The sequence below is a fragment of the Megachile rotundata genome, chromosome 2, assembly GCF_050947335.1.
Source record: "Megachile rotundata isolate GNS110a chromosome 2, iyMegRotu1, whole genome shotgun sequence".
In the NCBI taxonomy this organism is placed as follows: Eukaryota; Metazoa; Arthropoda; class Insecta; order Hymenoptera; family Megachilidae; genus Megachile; species Megachile rotundata.
In genome coordinates, this window is record NC_134984.1 from 23,308,268 (window position 1) to 23,325,117 (window position 16,850).

General features: G+C 44.8%; 1 protein-coding gene across 4 annotated transcripts in view; it reads left to right on the top strand.

Moving 5' to 3' along the window:
- Window positions 1-16,715, top strand: part of LOC100874905 (Z band alternatively spliced PDZ-motif protein 52) — a 29,903-nt gene extending 13,188 nt beyond the window's left edge. The window contains exons 2-16 of one of the 4 annotated variants that reach the window (XM_076542295.1): window positions 273-424; window positions 701-872; window positions 972-1,108; window positions 1,181-1,281; window positions 2,211-2,433; window positions 3,700-3,885; window positions 4,018-4,117; window positions 4,381-4,527; window positions 5,240-5,293; window positions 6,031-6,154; window positions 9,723-13,455; window positions 13,993-14,179; window positions 14,250-14,370; window positions 14,446-14,561; window positions 14,648-16,715. In XM_076542295.1, the coding sequence (XP_076398410.1) occupies window positions 273-424; window positions 701-872; window positions 972-1,108; window positions 1,181-1,281; window positions 2,211-2,433; window positions 3,700-3,885; window positions 4,018-4,117; window positions 4,381-4,527; window positions 5,240-5,293; window positions 6,031-6,154; window positions 9,723-13,455; window positions 13,993-14,179; window positions 14,250-14,370; window positions 14,446-14,561; window positions 14,648-14,725 (5,631 nt within the window). In that variant the 3' untranslated portion in view covers window positions 14,726-16,715. The remainder of the gene's footprint in view (window positions 1-272; window positions 425-700; window positions 873-971; window positions 1,109-1,180; window positions 1,282-2,210; window positions 2,434-3,699; window positions 3,886-4,017; window positions 4,118-4,380; window positions 4,528-5,239; window positions 5,294-6,030; window positions 6,155-9,722; window positions 13,456-13,992; window positions 14,180-14,249; window positions 14,371-14,445; window positions 14,562-14,647) is intronic. The other 3 variants (XM_012293862.2, XM_012293863.2, XM_012293866.2) reach the window with 3 other exon arrangements.
- The last annotated feature ends 135 nt before the right edge of the window (window positions 16,716-16,850 follow it).

Sequence of the window (16,850 nt, forward strand, 5' to 3'; positions counted from 1 at the left end):
AATTCATTTGCTTAATAGCCGAGCGTTCGTCGCGCTCGAAGAACGATCGAACCGAGTGTCGCGTAAATCACGATCGACGATATCCTTCCCGAAGGAACGCCCCTGTAAAATGTATATCTCGATCTCTTTGAAAACGAGTAAATGCTCGATGTCGCTTCGAGACGCGACGGAATAATAAGATCCGAACCGAGGAATTTATCGCGCGTCCTGTTTCTAACAGTAGGCATCTGTGAAGCGGATAGCTCAGACGTGTAAAATGTTGTATATTGCAGGTTAATAGCGGCTCCCCGGCGGAAGCAGCTGGTTTGAAGGCCGGCGATGCAGTTATCAGGGTGAACAACACCGAGATGTACAACCTGAGGCACAAGGACGCGCAGGATGTTATCATGAGAGCTGGAAACAATTTCGAGATCACTGTACAGAGGTAGCGACAGGCACGATCACTGTTTTAACGTTACTCTGTCAGACGACGCGAACGCGAGGAAAATTAAGTGGACGAGAAGCCGACATCCAGCGAATAAGAAAGGGCGCGCAACGATATAATAATGGCCCGCTTTTAGTCCGCCTCTTCTCGTTTATTTTCGATCCGCTTCTAGTCCGCTTCCGTTTTTAAGTAATACGGGAAATGTATAAGCGTTAAATATAAAGTGAAAACGACTAGCGAGTAAAGGTTAATTTATTTGACTACCGTTGTCGACAGAGGTGGCGGTACCTGGAAGCCACACGTGTCTCCGATAACTTCAACCCTTCCGTCGCCATCGCCGACGTCGTCGGTTAGCAACATTACGCCGGTTACGAAGACGTCGTTGGCAGCCAAGAAGCAAGACGGACCGCTCATCGGAAGCGGTCATAATTTCAGTCCAAAGCCATTCGTTAGTGTCAATTATATAAAGGCATCGAGGAATTTCGACCTCGTTTCATGTTCTTGAAATATGATGTTCGCGACGTTATTGTGAATATTCGCGTTGCAGCTGAATGGAACGGGAGATGGCTCGATCAAGTCCATCGTTAACAAACAGTACAACAGCCCCGTCGGTATCTACAGCGAAGAAACGATCGCGGAAACGCTCTCCGCGCAAGCGGAAGTTCTGGCTGGAGGCGTTCTCGGGTAAGTTCCGAGCCGATTAAACCGTCGATCTACCGATTCTCGATCGCGATAACGGACCGCTGTCTTTTGCAGTGTCAACTTCAAAAAGAACGAAAAGAACTACAACGCCGAGAACAGCGAAGTGTTCAAAATGGTCCAAGAGGCGGACAAAGAACCAAAGACACCGGAACCTGGTTAGTAATCAGTGCTTCAAACTTTAAATTCCATATGCAACTACTTATAGTTTGTTCCGTACAAGAAAAAGATAAGAAAAGAAATCTCTGGAGAGGTAGTTCTAAACATGTGTTTCCTAGACTGGTAGATATTTTAAAATTAGAAAAGATAATTGCAAATAATTGAAAGCGATCGAAAGAAGGTCTCTCCAGCGATTTTTCCACTGGATCAGCTGGCTCTTAGCCTGTTGCATGCCGGTACGATAACTTCTTTGCGAAATAGCGGAGCCAACTGCACAGAGCGGCGTGATTACGCCGTCGTCCCCGGCCCTGGCAGGACTGAGGCCAGTCTCCGCACCGGAAACGAAGCAACAGCCATCGTCGACGCCGCAATCGAGCCTTCCACCTGGACAGAACATTTGTGCCGAATGCGAGAGGCTCATCGTGTAAGTTCAACGGCCGAGACGCGTCTCGTCTATCGGTCGTCGTTACTCTTTTTCTTTCAGAACGTCACAGGCACCGGAAACCGAAAAGGAAAATAGGATGTTCGTTAATTCGAATAGGTTCGACCCCTACGAATAATTCTCTTTCGTCGAACGAGAGCGACGGATACGCTCTTTTTCGATGTTCTGATTTCCCAACGACGAATCGGATCCTCGATAAAGAAAACTAGCTTTCGAATGCTACCGGTGGATAATTTATGTAGAACCCGGTGAAATTGTTCACACAGGTGTAAAAAGTAATTACAGTTGATCTTAGATTTTGTAATTAGCGAATAAAAGATGAATCGAGGAAAGAGGATACGATACGAGTTGGAAATTCACGAACGCGATAGGAGGATGACAGAGAACGTTTCCACAGAGGATAGTTCGTTGTTGTTCACGATTATTAAACAGTTTTGACGTGGATTGGTCGAGTCACAGAACGGTTTCTCTACTTCCATGTCGTAGTACCATCGAGAACAGAGTTTTACTCGTCGGTGAGCCACGCCGTTGGCGGAAGGGCCACTTCGCCGAGATCACCCACGCCTCTATTTCATGCCCTCCATGGCGTTGGCCCGGATATCAATTCCGATGAATATTCGTCGAGACGTCAACCGCAACGTCAGCAGTCCTCCTCTTCCTGCTCGGGCTCGTCGAGCGTCGTTTGTAGCAACTGCGACCGTGTGATCGTGTAACTATTCACGTGAAATCCTCTTCACGGGAAACCTTTAGCTTCGCGATGAACTATGTCGCTTCTTTTTAAAGTGTCTCTTGCGTAGAAAAGTAACGCGTCTACTTGGGAACGAAATTGCAAATTCGTCATTACCGATCGTTTCTATGGATACTCTACCTCGAAACGAATCGAAAAGTCCTTTTCCGTTTTCCGATCTAACGCTTCGTTCTCGAGATACGACCGATCGAAGTTTGAGGAGGGCCGCTTCCGGTGCAGCCCGGAAGTCGGCAATTCTGATCTTCGATCACTCGTAACTCGATAACGGAGGGTTGGATTCGAAAATGGTAAAAAGCTTATCGGCTTCTTTTTTCGCGAAGAATCGATAGATTTACAGAAACTAGATCTTGAAATATTTTCGTATGCAAGAAAATTTGTAATTCTCGTTCCGTATCGCTTCCGATTCGGAGTACGTAAAACTGGTACGATGGTGTTTCATCCGAAAAATGCTTTTAAACGAGACAAGAGACCGTATATTTCGCATTCATCGTTACGTAGATTGGGCATCGAGCCGAGATTGTCGGTGACGATCTTTATGTTTTTTTGTATACATGTGCACGTTTTGCCGCTACTGTTTGACTGGAAGCACCAACTACCTTTATCTCTCTGTCGCCTCTGTCGTTAGCGTATCGCTTCTTCTATAAGAAAGGACGAGTCCCTTGATTCCTGTTTCTCATCGTTCCACCGAGGTGTGGCCAATCATGGCGATCATTCATCTTCATAGAAATTCTACTTCTCTCTTCTCATTCTTCGATTCTTATCGCAAATTTCAACTCCTAACGCATTTTCACCACTTTCAGTATTTATCGGGGTATGCGTAGATCACGCTTTCGATGTTGTGATTTTTTTACTTTTTTCAACATTTTTTCTATCTATGTTTTTGTGTTTTTGTACGTTTTTTTTATGTGGACACGTACTCTTTTTGCTTAGAAAGCGACTTTTTTCAAACTACACAATTTACGAGGAATTTTGATGCCCTCTTTAGAAACACTTACATTACTTATTCAAATTCATTTCACGTAACAACATTACACAGACACAGTACATACCTTGTGTTCCCAGCCTCCATCGTCGAGGTATCGAACTCCCTGCCCCCTATTTTTCTTCGAGTATCTCTGGACGAAAAACTCGTGGCACGTCCGACTACAAAGCCTTCTGCGTTCATTAGAATATCGAAAACTCGGAGAAAAAAGAATTACTCTGCTCACTGACTCTTCTCCTTCGCAGGGGTGTCTTCGTCAGGATTAAGGAGAAGAATCTTCACGTAGAATGCTTCAAGTGCTCTACCTGTGGCACTTCCTTGAAGAACGTCGGTTATTACAATATCAACAATAAATTATATTGCGATATTCACGCGAAACTAGTCGCCAGGCAAAATGCGCCTTCCGGAATGGTTCCAATTACCATACCACCGTAAGTATTCTTTCTCATAAATAATAACCTACTTTTCATATAGAAATTAATAAAATAAATTGCCGGTATAACTGTTAGGGATACCGACAGTTAATTGCGCGATAAAGTTTGAAAGAAATTGACACGTTTCAGAGGTGGAAAAGCTCCAGCGAGCACCATTTCCGCTGCACTCGCGAATGCACCGCTGTCTCCACCTCTAAGTAATCACGCGTCGTCGCCTTTACCGTTCTCGGTAAGTATTCCACGTCCAATTAAACACGTTTTTCTCGTTTGCTTGAACGCTGCTTGCAGTGGTCGATATTTTGCATTCGATATCGCTTCGCGAATTTAATTTGTTTGAAGCCTTCTAGTACGCTTCGATATATTTTATAACGGTTTGAACGTGCGTTTCAAATATTAACAGAATTTTACTCGATCGAATAAATTTGATTCGAAAGATACTTTCGATTAAAATTAACACGTGTGGTATTTGCTTGGCACTAATCGCTTTTCCAGGCTTGCAATCGTACGAGCCCCGATTACGGATACCCGAATAGTCAGCTATCGTCCCTGAATAGGAACGGATGCATCAGCAACGGCAACTGTCACTGGGAATCGAAAACGTTTACGAGCACGATCACCATTCAAACGGGTTCCACAGAGGTTGGCAAACCCGCGAATCTTTTGCTACGCTGTAACTTCGTTGTCGGATCTTTCGATTCCTTTTGTTTCCCTGTTCACGATATTATCCTTCGTACTCGAAAGTAATTTTCTATAAAAGATTATCGAAACTCCCCGGAGTTCTATTCGACAAAGAATTGTGTCATAGACAATAGACTGTCTATATATTTACAAGAGAAATATTCGAGACGGAAGAATTATTAATAGAAGAATTATTGTCGGGTGCAAAGGGTTAATTATCTTTCTCGATCTTCCGAGTTAAATTCTTTCTCGTTTAACCGACATTGTAATCATCCTCCGAAAATAACTGTTATTTTTAGTCTTCGTTGAAAATACACTCGAAATATTACGATCTAAAATAGTTTAGTCAGTCGCGATTAATCATCGAATCGAAGAGAGAGAAAGAAACAGGAAACTCGAGGCGGATTCGACGAAGAGGAAGGAACGATATTTCGAAAGGCAAATTAATAGTCATCGGTATGATATTCGACCTGTTCGTCCTTCCGATCAACGAAACTTCCTCTTCGTCGAACGAACGATAACATTACCGTATCATGATCCTTCAAATTATTTCGATGCGATGACTAATTTGTTTTGGCCCGATTACGAGTGTGCGTGTTAATTGGTCTTCTCTTCCTCTTTTTTTAATTGGCCACCGCCACGTGACATCGTTCTGTCGTTTTATGTATTACAGCCCACCCGCCTTGGCACCTCGCCCATCGAACCACCCAGTTTCCGATCAGTCCAGGTAATGTCCCATACGCGGCTCGTCTTAAACGTCTCGCACTCGAAACCTTACTCTCGGTAAGGTACATACACCCGTTAGTGTTCCGATGATAATCACGCTGCTTTGAACACCAGTTATGCTCTCCAGACAAGTACGTTGTGCTTAAAAGAACAGCCGACCAAGAGAATACTTTATTTTTTAACGACCCTCGCCGTGTGACTCTGCTTGAATTCCCTCCTGAGATTTGATTCAGTGATTCGGTACGGTGAGAACAGTTATCGAAACGATTTCTTTTTTCTTTTTTTTTTTAATCTTCGAGAAAAGTGTTGGTGCATAAGTAGATTCTGCGCGAAGCATGGTGTCAAGGCAGCGGAGAATAAAATCAACGATAGTGTATCGTTTTCCTCACTAATTCTCCACCCGTTGCGTATTAGATTGGCGACTAAATTTTACTTCTACAGAATTATTCAAATGGCCTACTTTTTTCTTTCGTTCTCGTATAGATTTCCCTTTCACTATTTACGAACTCATAAATATTTATAGCGATTTCTCTATGGTGGATTTAGTTGCCAAACTAATAATTAGACGTAGCAAAGTGCATCGCATATGTCGTGTCGTTTGTCATTACGCCTTACTAACACGTTCTATGAGATCATTGTTGTTTGCATCGTTTTTTTTACTCGTTTGTGTCATTATGTCATTACTTCGCGGAGGAAAATGGAACGCGGAATAATAAAGTATGTTCTGTATCCGTGCAGGCGCCAACGTCTAACAATCTAATCGGTCCAAAGCCCTTCGGCGGATCCAGTGCTTTGTCCTCGCCACCGCTAGCAAATTCAGGAAACAGCACTCTTCCACGACCACAAAGTCAAACAGTGACTGGTAAGTTTCTTTTCTTTCCACATTTATCGCGAGAAAAACTACAAAATTTTCGTTAAAATATAGCTCGACGAAACTTCTCTTTTTATTTACGGTTCGTTATTAGCACGTTCGAGATAATAGGTGCAAACGTGTTAAACTGCGGATGTTTATGTATTCATAACGTGACAAATCACGGAAAAAATTTGCAATATTCTATTATTTTTTTCTTTGAACAACTTTTATTTTTAATATTACTTGTAAGAGTTTAAAAATTCGTGTAACAGAGGGGCATACAGCGTTCAAAGCGTGTACATACATAAATATTCGCAGCCTGATTATTATATAATTACGACAGCGTTAGATAACGCGGTCAAATTTTTTATGTAAGAGAGAAAGAGAAAGATATCGGTGCGATTAAAAGCACATACCGATATCAGTGTGTTGTGCCAGTATTCATACTTATCAGTAACAACGACCCACGAAGAGTCATTATAATTTTCAGTTTATGCAATATTTCTTCGGGTTTTAAATTGATATATTTAAAGCCCTATACTTAAAAAAATAAATTCTCACCGAAATTATCGCGGTGAGATAACTCATGAATCAAGTTGCTCGGATAAAAAGAACTTTTATAAAGTTTCCAGCTTAGCGTTCACGCTGATTCAATTATTTTCAACTATCTTCACGGCGTACAAAAATTCATGATTCATCCACGATCTCTTGCTTTTATATTTTAGTTGGCACGATTAAAAGAAAATTTCTAGACATTACGCATAATTTTATTGAGAATCAGATAAAGTTAATTTAGCTTTCCAACACCGATAACATCATATAATATATGAATGGCAAGTAGAAATTTGCTAAGATCCTTTGCATCCGATAAATAAAAGAGGATAACGTAATTCCAGCCAGAATTATTCGACATCAAAAAAAGAAAGCTCTTTCTCTCTTATACGATAATAATTGTACGAAACACCTCGCTAAGTAGAGTCGGATCGTGCATGAAATTCCGCGTCGCGACGCGAACATCCCGAGGATAATTACGACAGGCACGCGAAGGGAAGTATGCGAAGCCCGCAGGAACGTTAACAGGAAACAGTAGCGGAAATCGCGACGTCGCACCGATAAATTATCGATGACAAGAGCAACTACTCACTTTCTCGTTCGTAATCTGAAAGGAACGATCTCTGATCCTAACGGCGTACAGTTACCCGTTTGTTTTATCCTTGGCCTCGCTTTTGTCTTCGATTGTCGCAAATAGGTCTCTCGACGAGATTGCCAAAGCCAAAAATTACGCCCTTCAAAGATACAACGAATACACCGCGAACAAATACCTGCTGACCGAGTTTCTTAGCTTTGGCTAATACGCCCCATTTGGCTTGCGTCCTCGCATATGTATATATTTTTTTTTCTTTCTCGTTCTCTCTTCGTCTCTCGCGTTCCAGATGATCCGATCAATCGTGACGATGACGATCGATTTCGCGTTTAACAACGAGAACGCTTTCGATCGTTTGCAAGCTCTCCTTTGAACTTGGCTTTCATCCGCTCGTCGACGGCGAGTTCTGAGAGCTGCGACATATCATGTTCACGATGCTTTTCATTCATTATTCATCGCTTCGATGGTTCGAGAGTTTTGATAGTAAGAATTTTCACATTAACCCTTTGACTGCTATCAAAACTTATTACTTAGTTCTTAAAGACTAAAACACGGGTTACTAAAGACTAAACACGGATTAGGAAATTAACCATCACGGAAGTTGTAATATCCTTCTTCGGATTCTCAACCGCACGTGATTTCCTAGGGTTTTATTCGAATAGCATTTTGTCCGATCGGTAAGTGCAAATTTGTCTTAGACCGTAAACCTATGGAGCCAACAACGATGCAGACTGATCGAAACGAAACCAGGACGATTAAATCAAGACCTGCATTGCGAATAAATGAGTCAAGTCTGCTTCGATCGGTTGCGTAACAGTGAACGCACTTTGATAAAAATATTTCGCGGCTTTTCATTTCTTCTATCTATTTAGGTTTTCTTTATTTTTCTTTTTTTGATATCGTCGTGTTCGCGATACGTAACTCTTTCGGACTCCTCTAATAATTTCAAATTTCTCCTGTACCGAATGAAAAAATTCCATCATCCTAGTTTTTACAGTCTGTTTAACTTTTCCATTATTTAGAAATTTGGAAATTTCTAACTTATTGCTCATACGATAATGTAACCGTAACACTCCTTCGTACGAGAGTAAATTTTCGAACGACTAAAACACTCGGGTATAGCAGTTTGTAACGATGAAAGGGTTACTATCAATGAACTTGGTAGAAGTAAACGATTCGAAGAACTGAAGGCATTAATATCGAAAATCAAATTCATTTAATAATTCAGTCATTCATACTCCTCGTTCCCGGGCATAATTCTTTTCTTTTCTTATCTTTTTTCAGCCGGTTCATCTTTCAACCCGAAACCCAGACCCTTCTCCCTCACATTCGCATGAGTCGGTAGCTCTCAGCTGCGCCGTCGTCGTCTTCGTCGTCGTCGTCCTCATCGTCGTCGTTCGTGCTGACATCCGAATCGAAATACATGCGATTATAAATGATTACGTACATATGTATACATATACGATCGACGTTCACGATTTTTCTTTAATCTCGAATGCGAGTCGTCTTCGCGAAGCCTCGCGTTTCGTCGGAATTCCGCTTTCACGCGGCTCTGCGAGATTTCGAGATCGAGAAAGTCGTGAATCGTGAATGATTTTCTCGACAAGTGTTTGGAGAAATGCGAGTGCAGTTACGAAATAAAGCGACCAATTAAGCCGATCAAGCTCTTCTCGATATGCGTGTACCTTTCTTTCCACTTCATATCGCGCTCGTTCGTCGAAACATCGATTAACCCCTTTGCGTCGGAGTCGCGTCTCTCGAATATCGTATATTTGGATGGACTCGAAGCGCTCGGATGCTTAACTCGTTTCTTTTATTTCGATCTATCGTGTCTGACGTTAATTACAATTGATACTTTTGCAGCATCGGTTACGAACGCTCTGAAATACGATACGCAAGTGGTTAACCGTGTTTCCTCGCTACGCTTTCGAGAGGAACTCGAGTTCCCTTTTTCGAGCGATCGACCACCCACCCCATAAATCGTTCGGCGATAAAAGTGATAAAAGAGTGGCAAACGATTCGAACAAGCGCGACTGCTCACTCCTATCGCTCGATTAACGCGTCCGATCGATAACTCCAGCTTCGAGCTTTTTTGCTTTTTTCGCTTTCGCGCGTGCCTCGTTTTGCCGCAGAAACTACCATTTTGATTTTAAGTTGCGCTTCTTTTTTATTTAGCGCCCTGAACGTGCTCGTGATTCGTTTACTCGTTGAAAAGAATAATCGATCGAAAAATGAAAGAATCACGAGCGCGTGCTGTTCAATGCGCTTCTTACTCACAGCTGATTTCTTTGTTCTTTTTTTTCGTTCTTTCTAACACACCTTGCCCAACCGCCTCTGTGTACCAATCGCATGTACCGAATGTTTCGTGTGCACGAATCTGTTTTCCGTTTGCCCGCTTTCGTAACCTCGAAATTCCCATGAAAAACATCCCAGAAACCACCGAGACCCACGAAAAGTCCTATTATTACGAGCTGGTCGATACAAAGACCGAGACCCGTCCGAGTTCCGTCAAAGCCAAAAGCCTCTGTTGGCCACCGCCAAAGCCAATCGAGGACATAACGTATCCCACCGCTAGTCCCTTGTACATCGACCCAAATCCGGTTCTCGACAGAAGAAACGTGCAAGCGGTGAAAGAGAAGAAGGCTTGCATCGAGGCTTGCGAAAGAGCGTTGAGGAGGAGGAGCGAAAGCACCGATCGCGAGGTCGAAAGGGTCAGCAGACAGTGTTACCGTTTCGACGAGGATCCGATGGATCGGGTCAGTTGTCCAGGACCCACTTACAGGAAAGTGGAGCTGGTGGAAACCACCGGCAGACAGTCTAGAAGCGAGGTAACCTCGAGGCCCAGCTCGACCGACAGCGTCAGAAGATCGTTGACGCCTACAAGAATCGTTCAACCAGTGCCCAAACCATGGACAGCCACTGTGACGACCGGAAGTAATCTGTACGAGCAAAGTTACGGTGGAACGGAACCACCGAAGGTCTGCAAGAAGTTCCATCAGAAGGAAATCTGTCAACGGGAAAAGATCTGCGAGAGGAACCAACCGTTCCGGGAGGAACATCGTTCGTACCGCTCCGAATACTGTCGAACGGAACAAACGGTCTGCGAGAAACCACCGCTTCCGGTTCAACACACGGTTAAGCAGCAGGAGACCAAGGAAGAGATCAGAGAAGTCGACGAGGAGGTGACCGACTTGAGACCGGCCGACGAGATCGAAGACGACGACGATGGCAAAATCAGAGGCGAACACGATTTCGTTACGGAAATTTCCGAGGAAGACGTGGACGGAATGCACGTTAAGAAGAAGATGACGCTCGAGAAGACCATCGAGAAGATTCCGTCGCCCGCGCGACCCAGCACGCCGATGATAGAAGAGCCCGTCGAGCAGACAACGGAGCAAACCGAAGAGACCTATTCGAGAAAGACTGCCACGCACATCGAGAGAGAAGTCGAAGATACCGAAGAGAAGACGGTCGTCGAGTCCGCGGAAGTGGTCACCTCGGCGGTGGACGTTCAACAGCTGGTAGAGAAGGCCAAACAGGAGGAAGAGGAGCGGAAGAGAGAGGAAGAAGAGGAGGAAAGACGAAAGCAAGAAGAGGAAGAGAGGAGAAAACGAGAAGAAGAAGAACAAAGACGACGACGTGCCGAAGAGGAGGAACGAAGGAGGCAGGAGGAAGAGGAACGCAGCAAACACGTAACTTTCGACGAAGAAGTCGAGGAGGTTAGAGAACATCCGCTAGGAAGAACCGTGGTCCGCGAGGAGAGAGTGACGGAAGCCGAAAGCGATACGCCCGGACGCAAGAAACTGATCAAAGAGACATACGAGGAGATCACGGAGGAGGTGTTGGTCCAGGAACGCGTCAGAAGGAAAGAAATCGAGGACGAACGCAGGAAGAGCTTGAGAGAACAGGTAGAAGTCCATCAAAGTTTGAGAGATCAGCAAGCGCCCAAAGATCGACGCGTGTGTTCGAAATATCCACCGGCACAGGAAGTAATGGAGACGAACAAGAAACGAGTGCAATTCGTGAAGCAGACTGACTCTGGTCCGAAACCCATACCGCACTCTGCTCTTCAGAACTCCACTCCCAAAGAGTGGAAGTCCGAAATGGTGAACGCCTTGACCACGGCGCCTGATCGACCTTTCACTCCCGTCAGCACCTCTACGAGCGTCAGAGAAGTTTTCACGGAAGAGACGATATACTTGGATCACAGATGTCGACCGAAACCACCGCCAGAGCCGATACGACCCATTTCGCCGTTCCAGGAGGCGCTCACGATCGCCCCGGAGCGTCCTTACACTCCTCTCAGTCGCGAAATTGGTCCGGACGACAGGAACGTCGGCAGTCGATCTCAGACTCCCAGTCTTCAGGACGGAGGCAAATACCCACCACCAGCCGGTATCCTTTACGGCGAAACCAGACCCAAAGAAATCCCACCGTCTCCTAAACCCTGCACTCCGCGGCCATTGCCGACTCCGCCGCCAGACTTCAAACTGAGGGACAGGTCCGCGTCGCCAGTGAGGTCTCGTCCTCAAACTCCCTGCAGCAAGGGTATAACTGCCACTCTGAAGAAACCCGACACCATACCTTCTTATCAGAGATACCTGGTAGCCACTAGGAGGGACGCGGTCGAGAGTCAAACCTACGTACCGAGTAGAACACCGACGCCTACCCCGGCAAGATCGAAGTCGCCCGCTCACGGACCACCGGAACCTCCGTCTTGCTACACGCCCCGTGCCCATGCCCCGAGAATCAGGGACGATCCTCCCGCGAAACATAGCTCTATACACTTCCCGACGAAGAAGAGCGTCTCTTACAAGGTCGAGGAGGACACGGACGAAGGGCATAGAAAGGCGGAGTACGCGGCTAGCAAGACCGTCGACTTCGACGAGAAACGAACCGACGATCCGGGCAGAGAACCCACGGACGCGGTGCACGCTCAATACCAAGAGAAGCGATACATGACCAGCGAGGAAACCAACGAACAGAAGCTCTCGTTGACGAAGAGATCGCTCGAGGTTACCGAAGACTTCGAGAGGTGCGAGAGAAGGGTGCCGGCCAGGCCCCTGCCCGAACCACGGCAGAAATCGTTGTCCACGGAAGACTCGTCGAAAGGTTCGTGCGCTATAGGCAGAACGAGTCCTTGCAAATTGACTCTGCCGTGCCCTTTGTCCGACAAAGAGAAGAGCTCCAGTGCGCAACCGGTGTACACCAGCTCGACGGAAGTGCGTCACGTGAGCTACGGTGCTCCTCCGTGCAAACCATGCCCGGACACGGGGCTGACGGTGTTACCGTGCAAAGCCCACTCCGATCAGGGCACCAAGGCGGGTGTCGTGGTGGTACCTTGCGAAGGGCCTAGACCCTGTTGCCAACAGTCGGGCGTCTGCGTCGTCCCGACGGCGGATCGTTCGGGAGTCTGCGTGTCTCCTTGCCCGGGCATGCAATCCGGAAGCTGTGGTCAGCCGGAAGGACGCTGCGGTCGAGAATCAGCCTGCGAGATCGAGATTCCTTCGGGATGCCCGGACTCCGGGGTCTGCGTAGCGCCTTGCGGCGACGGTTCCGTCTGCGTGGCACCCTGCACCAAGCCTGGACTACCGCCGTCGATGTCGAAACTTCCTTTCCCTCAGATCCCGTTCCCGTACGAGAGCCCGTCCCCCTCGCCTTGCAAAAGCTCTTTCGAACCTATTCACAAGCCTCGCACTAACTTGAGTGGGCAGCTCGCGCGACTCACCGCTAAAACCGGTCGCAACGCACCTACTGTTCAGTTGTACAAACCCCAAGCTCAAACAGAATCGCAGGCTTGTTGCGAGAGCAAAAGTTTTTGTAGCAAAACCCAATGTTACCGATCCACCGAAACTCGTTGTCAGACGAGTGGTCAATGTTCGATCAACACCCGCTGTCGAACCGGGAATCAATGTGAGACCCAGAATCACTGTCAGGACGGTATCCATTGTTCCCCGTCTAGTACTGCCCAGAGTTTAGTAGACCCACCAAATTTGTCATCCCACCCGGATCTAGGTACCGGAATCGGTGGTCTCGGTGGTGCCGGCTCGAAGAGCGGATCTTTCGCTGGTAGCAGCGCACCGAAACGTGGACGGGGAATACTCAATCAAGCTACTGGACCGGGATTACGGTTACCCCTCTGCGCCCATTGCAACTCATACGTCAGGTACTCATCGGTACTTTGCGAGTCAGTGTTGTTTGCTTCTTTTTTTTATCCTCCTTCTTGCCTGAGAGGTCCAAACCGTCATTTTCTTTGTCCCGTTATTTGTGTGGCTAGGCAGGAGTTTTGTTTGTGCATCGTTTGTGTTGGGTTCGTCTGTTCGGTTGAAAAATTACGTGTTCGATTAAATTGCATTTCAGGAATACTTACTTAATGTATATTTTTTTTTATTTTTACTTAACTCTGCGGCGGTCGTGGCCGATTTAACGAACCGCGGCCTCCACAGAGGTAACAGCGATCTTGTTGTGACTGTGATTAACAGTGTTCACTTGTTTGCACGATGTTAACAGCTAACGAAGAAAATACTAATCACAAATCGAACGGTCTCGTGGTAAAACCGGCGTGCTGTAAAAACAACAAAGAGTGTATAAGGTTGGTAATGGCAAGTAAATTTTACAGTTGCCTGTCATGTCACGCTTTGCTTTTTCGTGTCCCATTATTCGTATAAATCCACGTTCACGAAGGGTAACCGCAATCGTTTAGGGGACCTTTCATCACCGCTTTGGGACAAATTTGGTGCCCTGATCACTTCGTGTGTGTGAACACTCAATGTCGTCGACCTCTTCAAGATATCGGTTTCGTCGAGGAGAAGGGGCAACTCTATTGCGAATATTGCTTCGAACGTTTCATCGCTCCAAGTTGCAACAAATGCAACAACAAGATCAAAGGCGTAAGTATCCGATTACGGACTGGTAATCTCTCCGACACGCCTCTCTACTGACACGATGTTCTTACTTCAGGATTGTCTGAACGCGATTGGAAAGCATTTCCACCCTGAATGCTTCAAATGTTCCTATTGCGGCAAGCTTTTCGGCAACAGCCCGTTCTTCCTCGAAGAAGGACTACCCTACTGTGAAGCTGGTTAGTACAGATTTCTTTATATTTGTAAATTTTTATTTACGTTTATTAATATTTGTTTATTACTTTGGTACACAGATTGGAACGAGCTGTTCACAACAAAATGTTTCGCGTGTGGATTCCCGGTGGAAGCTGGAGATCGCTGGGTAGAAGCTCTTAACAACAACTACCACAGTCAGTGTTTCAACTGCACGGTACGTACTTGTTATTAATTTCAAATAATTATAAACTCGATATAGATCCTTTGTAGACTTCTATATTGTTACGATATATGTTGCAGATGTGTAAGAAAAACCTCGAAGGACAGAGTTTCTACGCGAAGGGCGGTCGTCCCTTCTGTAAAAATCACGCGCGTTAAAACCTCTCCAATCTTTCATCCTAATGAACGAAAGAAGAAAAGGCGGAGAATAGAAGAAAGGGTCAAAAGAAAAAAGAATAGGAAAAGTCGAAAAAAAAAAATAATTAACTTTACCAGCACGAATTATTTCTTGTTCTTATCGTACACTTTCGGTCGACGACAATTAGAGAGCAAACGACGCCGAATAATCATAGAACGATTACGAACGAATTAATTATAGTCACTCCTGCAACAATTCAGAGTCGATCGAAGATAAAACAAAGTGTCCTTCGTACTTTAAGGATCGCAGCTCCGGAACGATCGCGTTTCTTCGGATTTCCGTGCCTCCAGCTTTTACGATAATTCCGTTTAAAAGCGGTAATTGTTCGACCGAATTCAAAACGACAATTGACAAATGCATGGCAAAATATTGACTAACCGGTTCAACCAGAAAGGTAATGCTTATTTACATGAATTAGCAATTAATTTCCAACGAGGAAATAAGGTCACGTAACTCGCAAACTTTAAAAGTTCGAGTTAGATTTCAGACTTTCACGTCGAACATTTTTATTTTACGCTATCTTGATTCGTTGAGTTTCGGTTCTAAAAATGACCTTTAATGGGAATATTCCCTAAAAATAACTTCTCGAAAATGCATAAACGTATACAAAGTTCTCTCGCTTTCGTGTCGACATTTCATGGTTAATCGTTGGGTTAGAGCAACCATAAAATGTCAGTGGGAACTATGTTCATTGCCTTGCAATTTGGTATCTGTGACAAGTATTAGCGTTTCCGGCGGCTTCGAATACCTAGCGTAATCGTTACCGCAGAAAATTCTGCAACGAACGCGCATCAGCTTGGTCTCCTGTTTTTGAATCACGCAAAGGTCACGCGAGCAATTAGTATTACGGATATTATCACATATTTCATACTATCAAGGTACACGGTGATCGCGTCGTTACGAAAATGGCTGCCTCCTTGGAGATTCGAAGGAAACTGACCCGAGTTTCGATAAAAATTCCGACGAAAAACGCTCGAGATATTTCGAGCGTTGTTCGTTCGATCGAACATTCGGGTTTTACTAGTCAATCATCGATAATGCTCGAAAGTGCTGATCTACGAATTCGAGAGAACGCGTGAGCGCAGGAAATAAAAGAAAAAACGATGAATAGGATATAATTCTATGCACGCGGATCATCGATTAACTCGATAGCTTTAACCCTCTAATACGGGACTCCCAAACTTTCGTGGATGAAAGTTTTCAAAGCTGTAATATTTCGAACATCCTAAAATTCCGAAGCAATACGCCTCGAAATCACGAAAATTCAAAGTTTCAAAATTGCACACTGCTAAAGTTGCGAATTGTTCGGGATTCCCATTAAGTAGGTTAGAGGGTTAACGAATTAAAAAGAGAACTAGAGTCCTCGTTAATCATTCGACGTAACTTATTTTACCTTGAAATCAGGCCGATTCAAGACAACCGCGTTTCGGATCGTACGAAAGTTTCCGCAAAGCCGGATAAAAATCCTATCGCGACGAAAAGAAAAAAGAAAATCTCTACACGCTGGTACGTTGAAACTTGAATCGTTTTAAACTGCCTCGTTTTCAGGGTACACGATGATAAAAAGTGATGAACGGGTTTCTTAACTCGTACTCGATAGCAGTTGCCATATTATCATTTTAGACAATGTTACCGATTTTTCTGTGCCATCGTCGTGGGCTCGTGTCAAAAGCTTGCGAATCGAAGGGCGATATATTTAAATGTACGTTGTATAGTTTAGTAAGTAACGAGAGAGAAAATGAAAACGATATATCGAAGAATTCATTTGATCGAAATTAAGTCGATTTCTTTCAACAGCGTTAGACATTGCTATTCGAACGTCGAAGATGCAATGTCGCGATTAGAATTAATACTAATTAGATCGACTGCTGGCTGAATATCGCACGAGCCTTTGTATCCGTGTTACGTGTTGCTTACAATAAAATAAAATAAAATCAAAAGTTCACGATACATTTTGTTCGAGTAAATACCTGGACCTCCGCGTCACAATAATATCTATGTTAATTATCTTTATTTCTACTAAACAGTCTACCCGTTACTTCGAAGAAACAAAGAAGCATTTCGATAGCGAATAAACGATTTCAG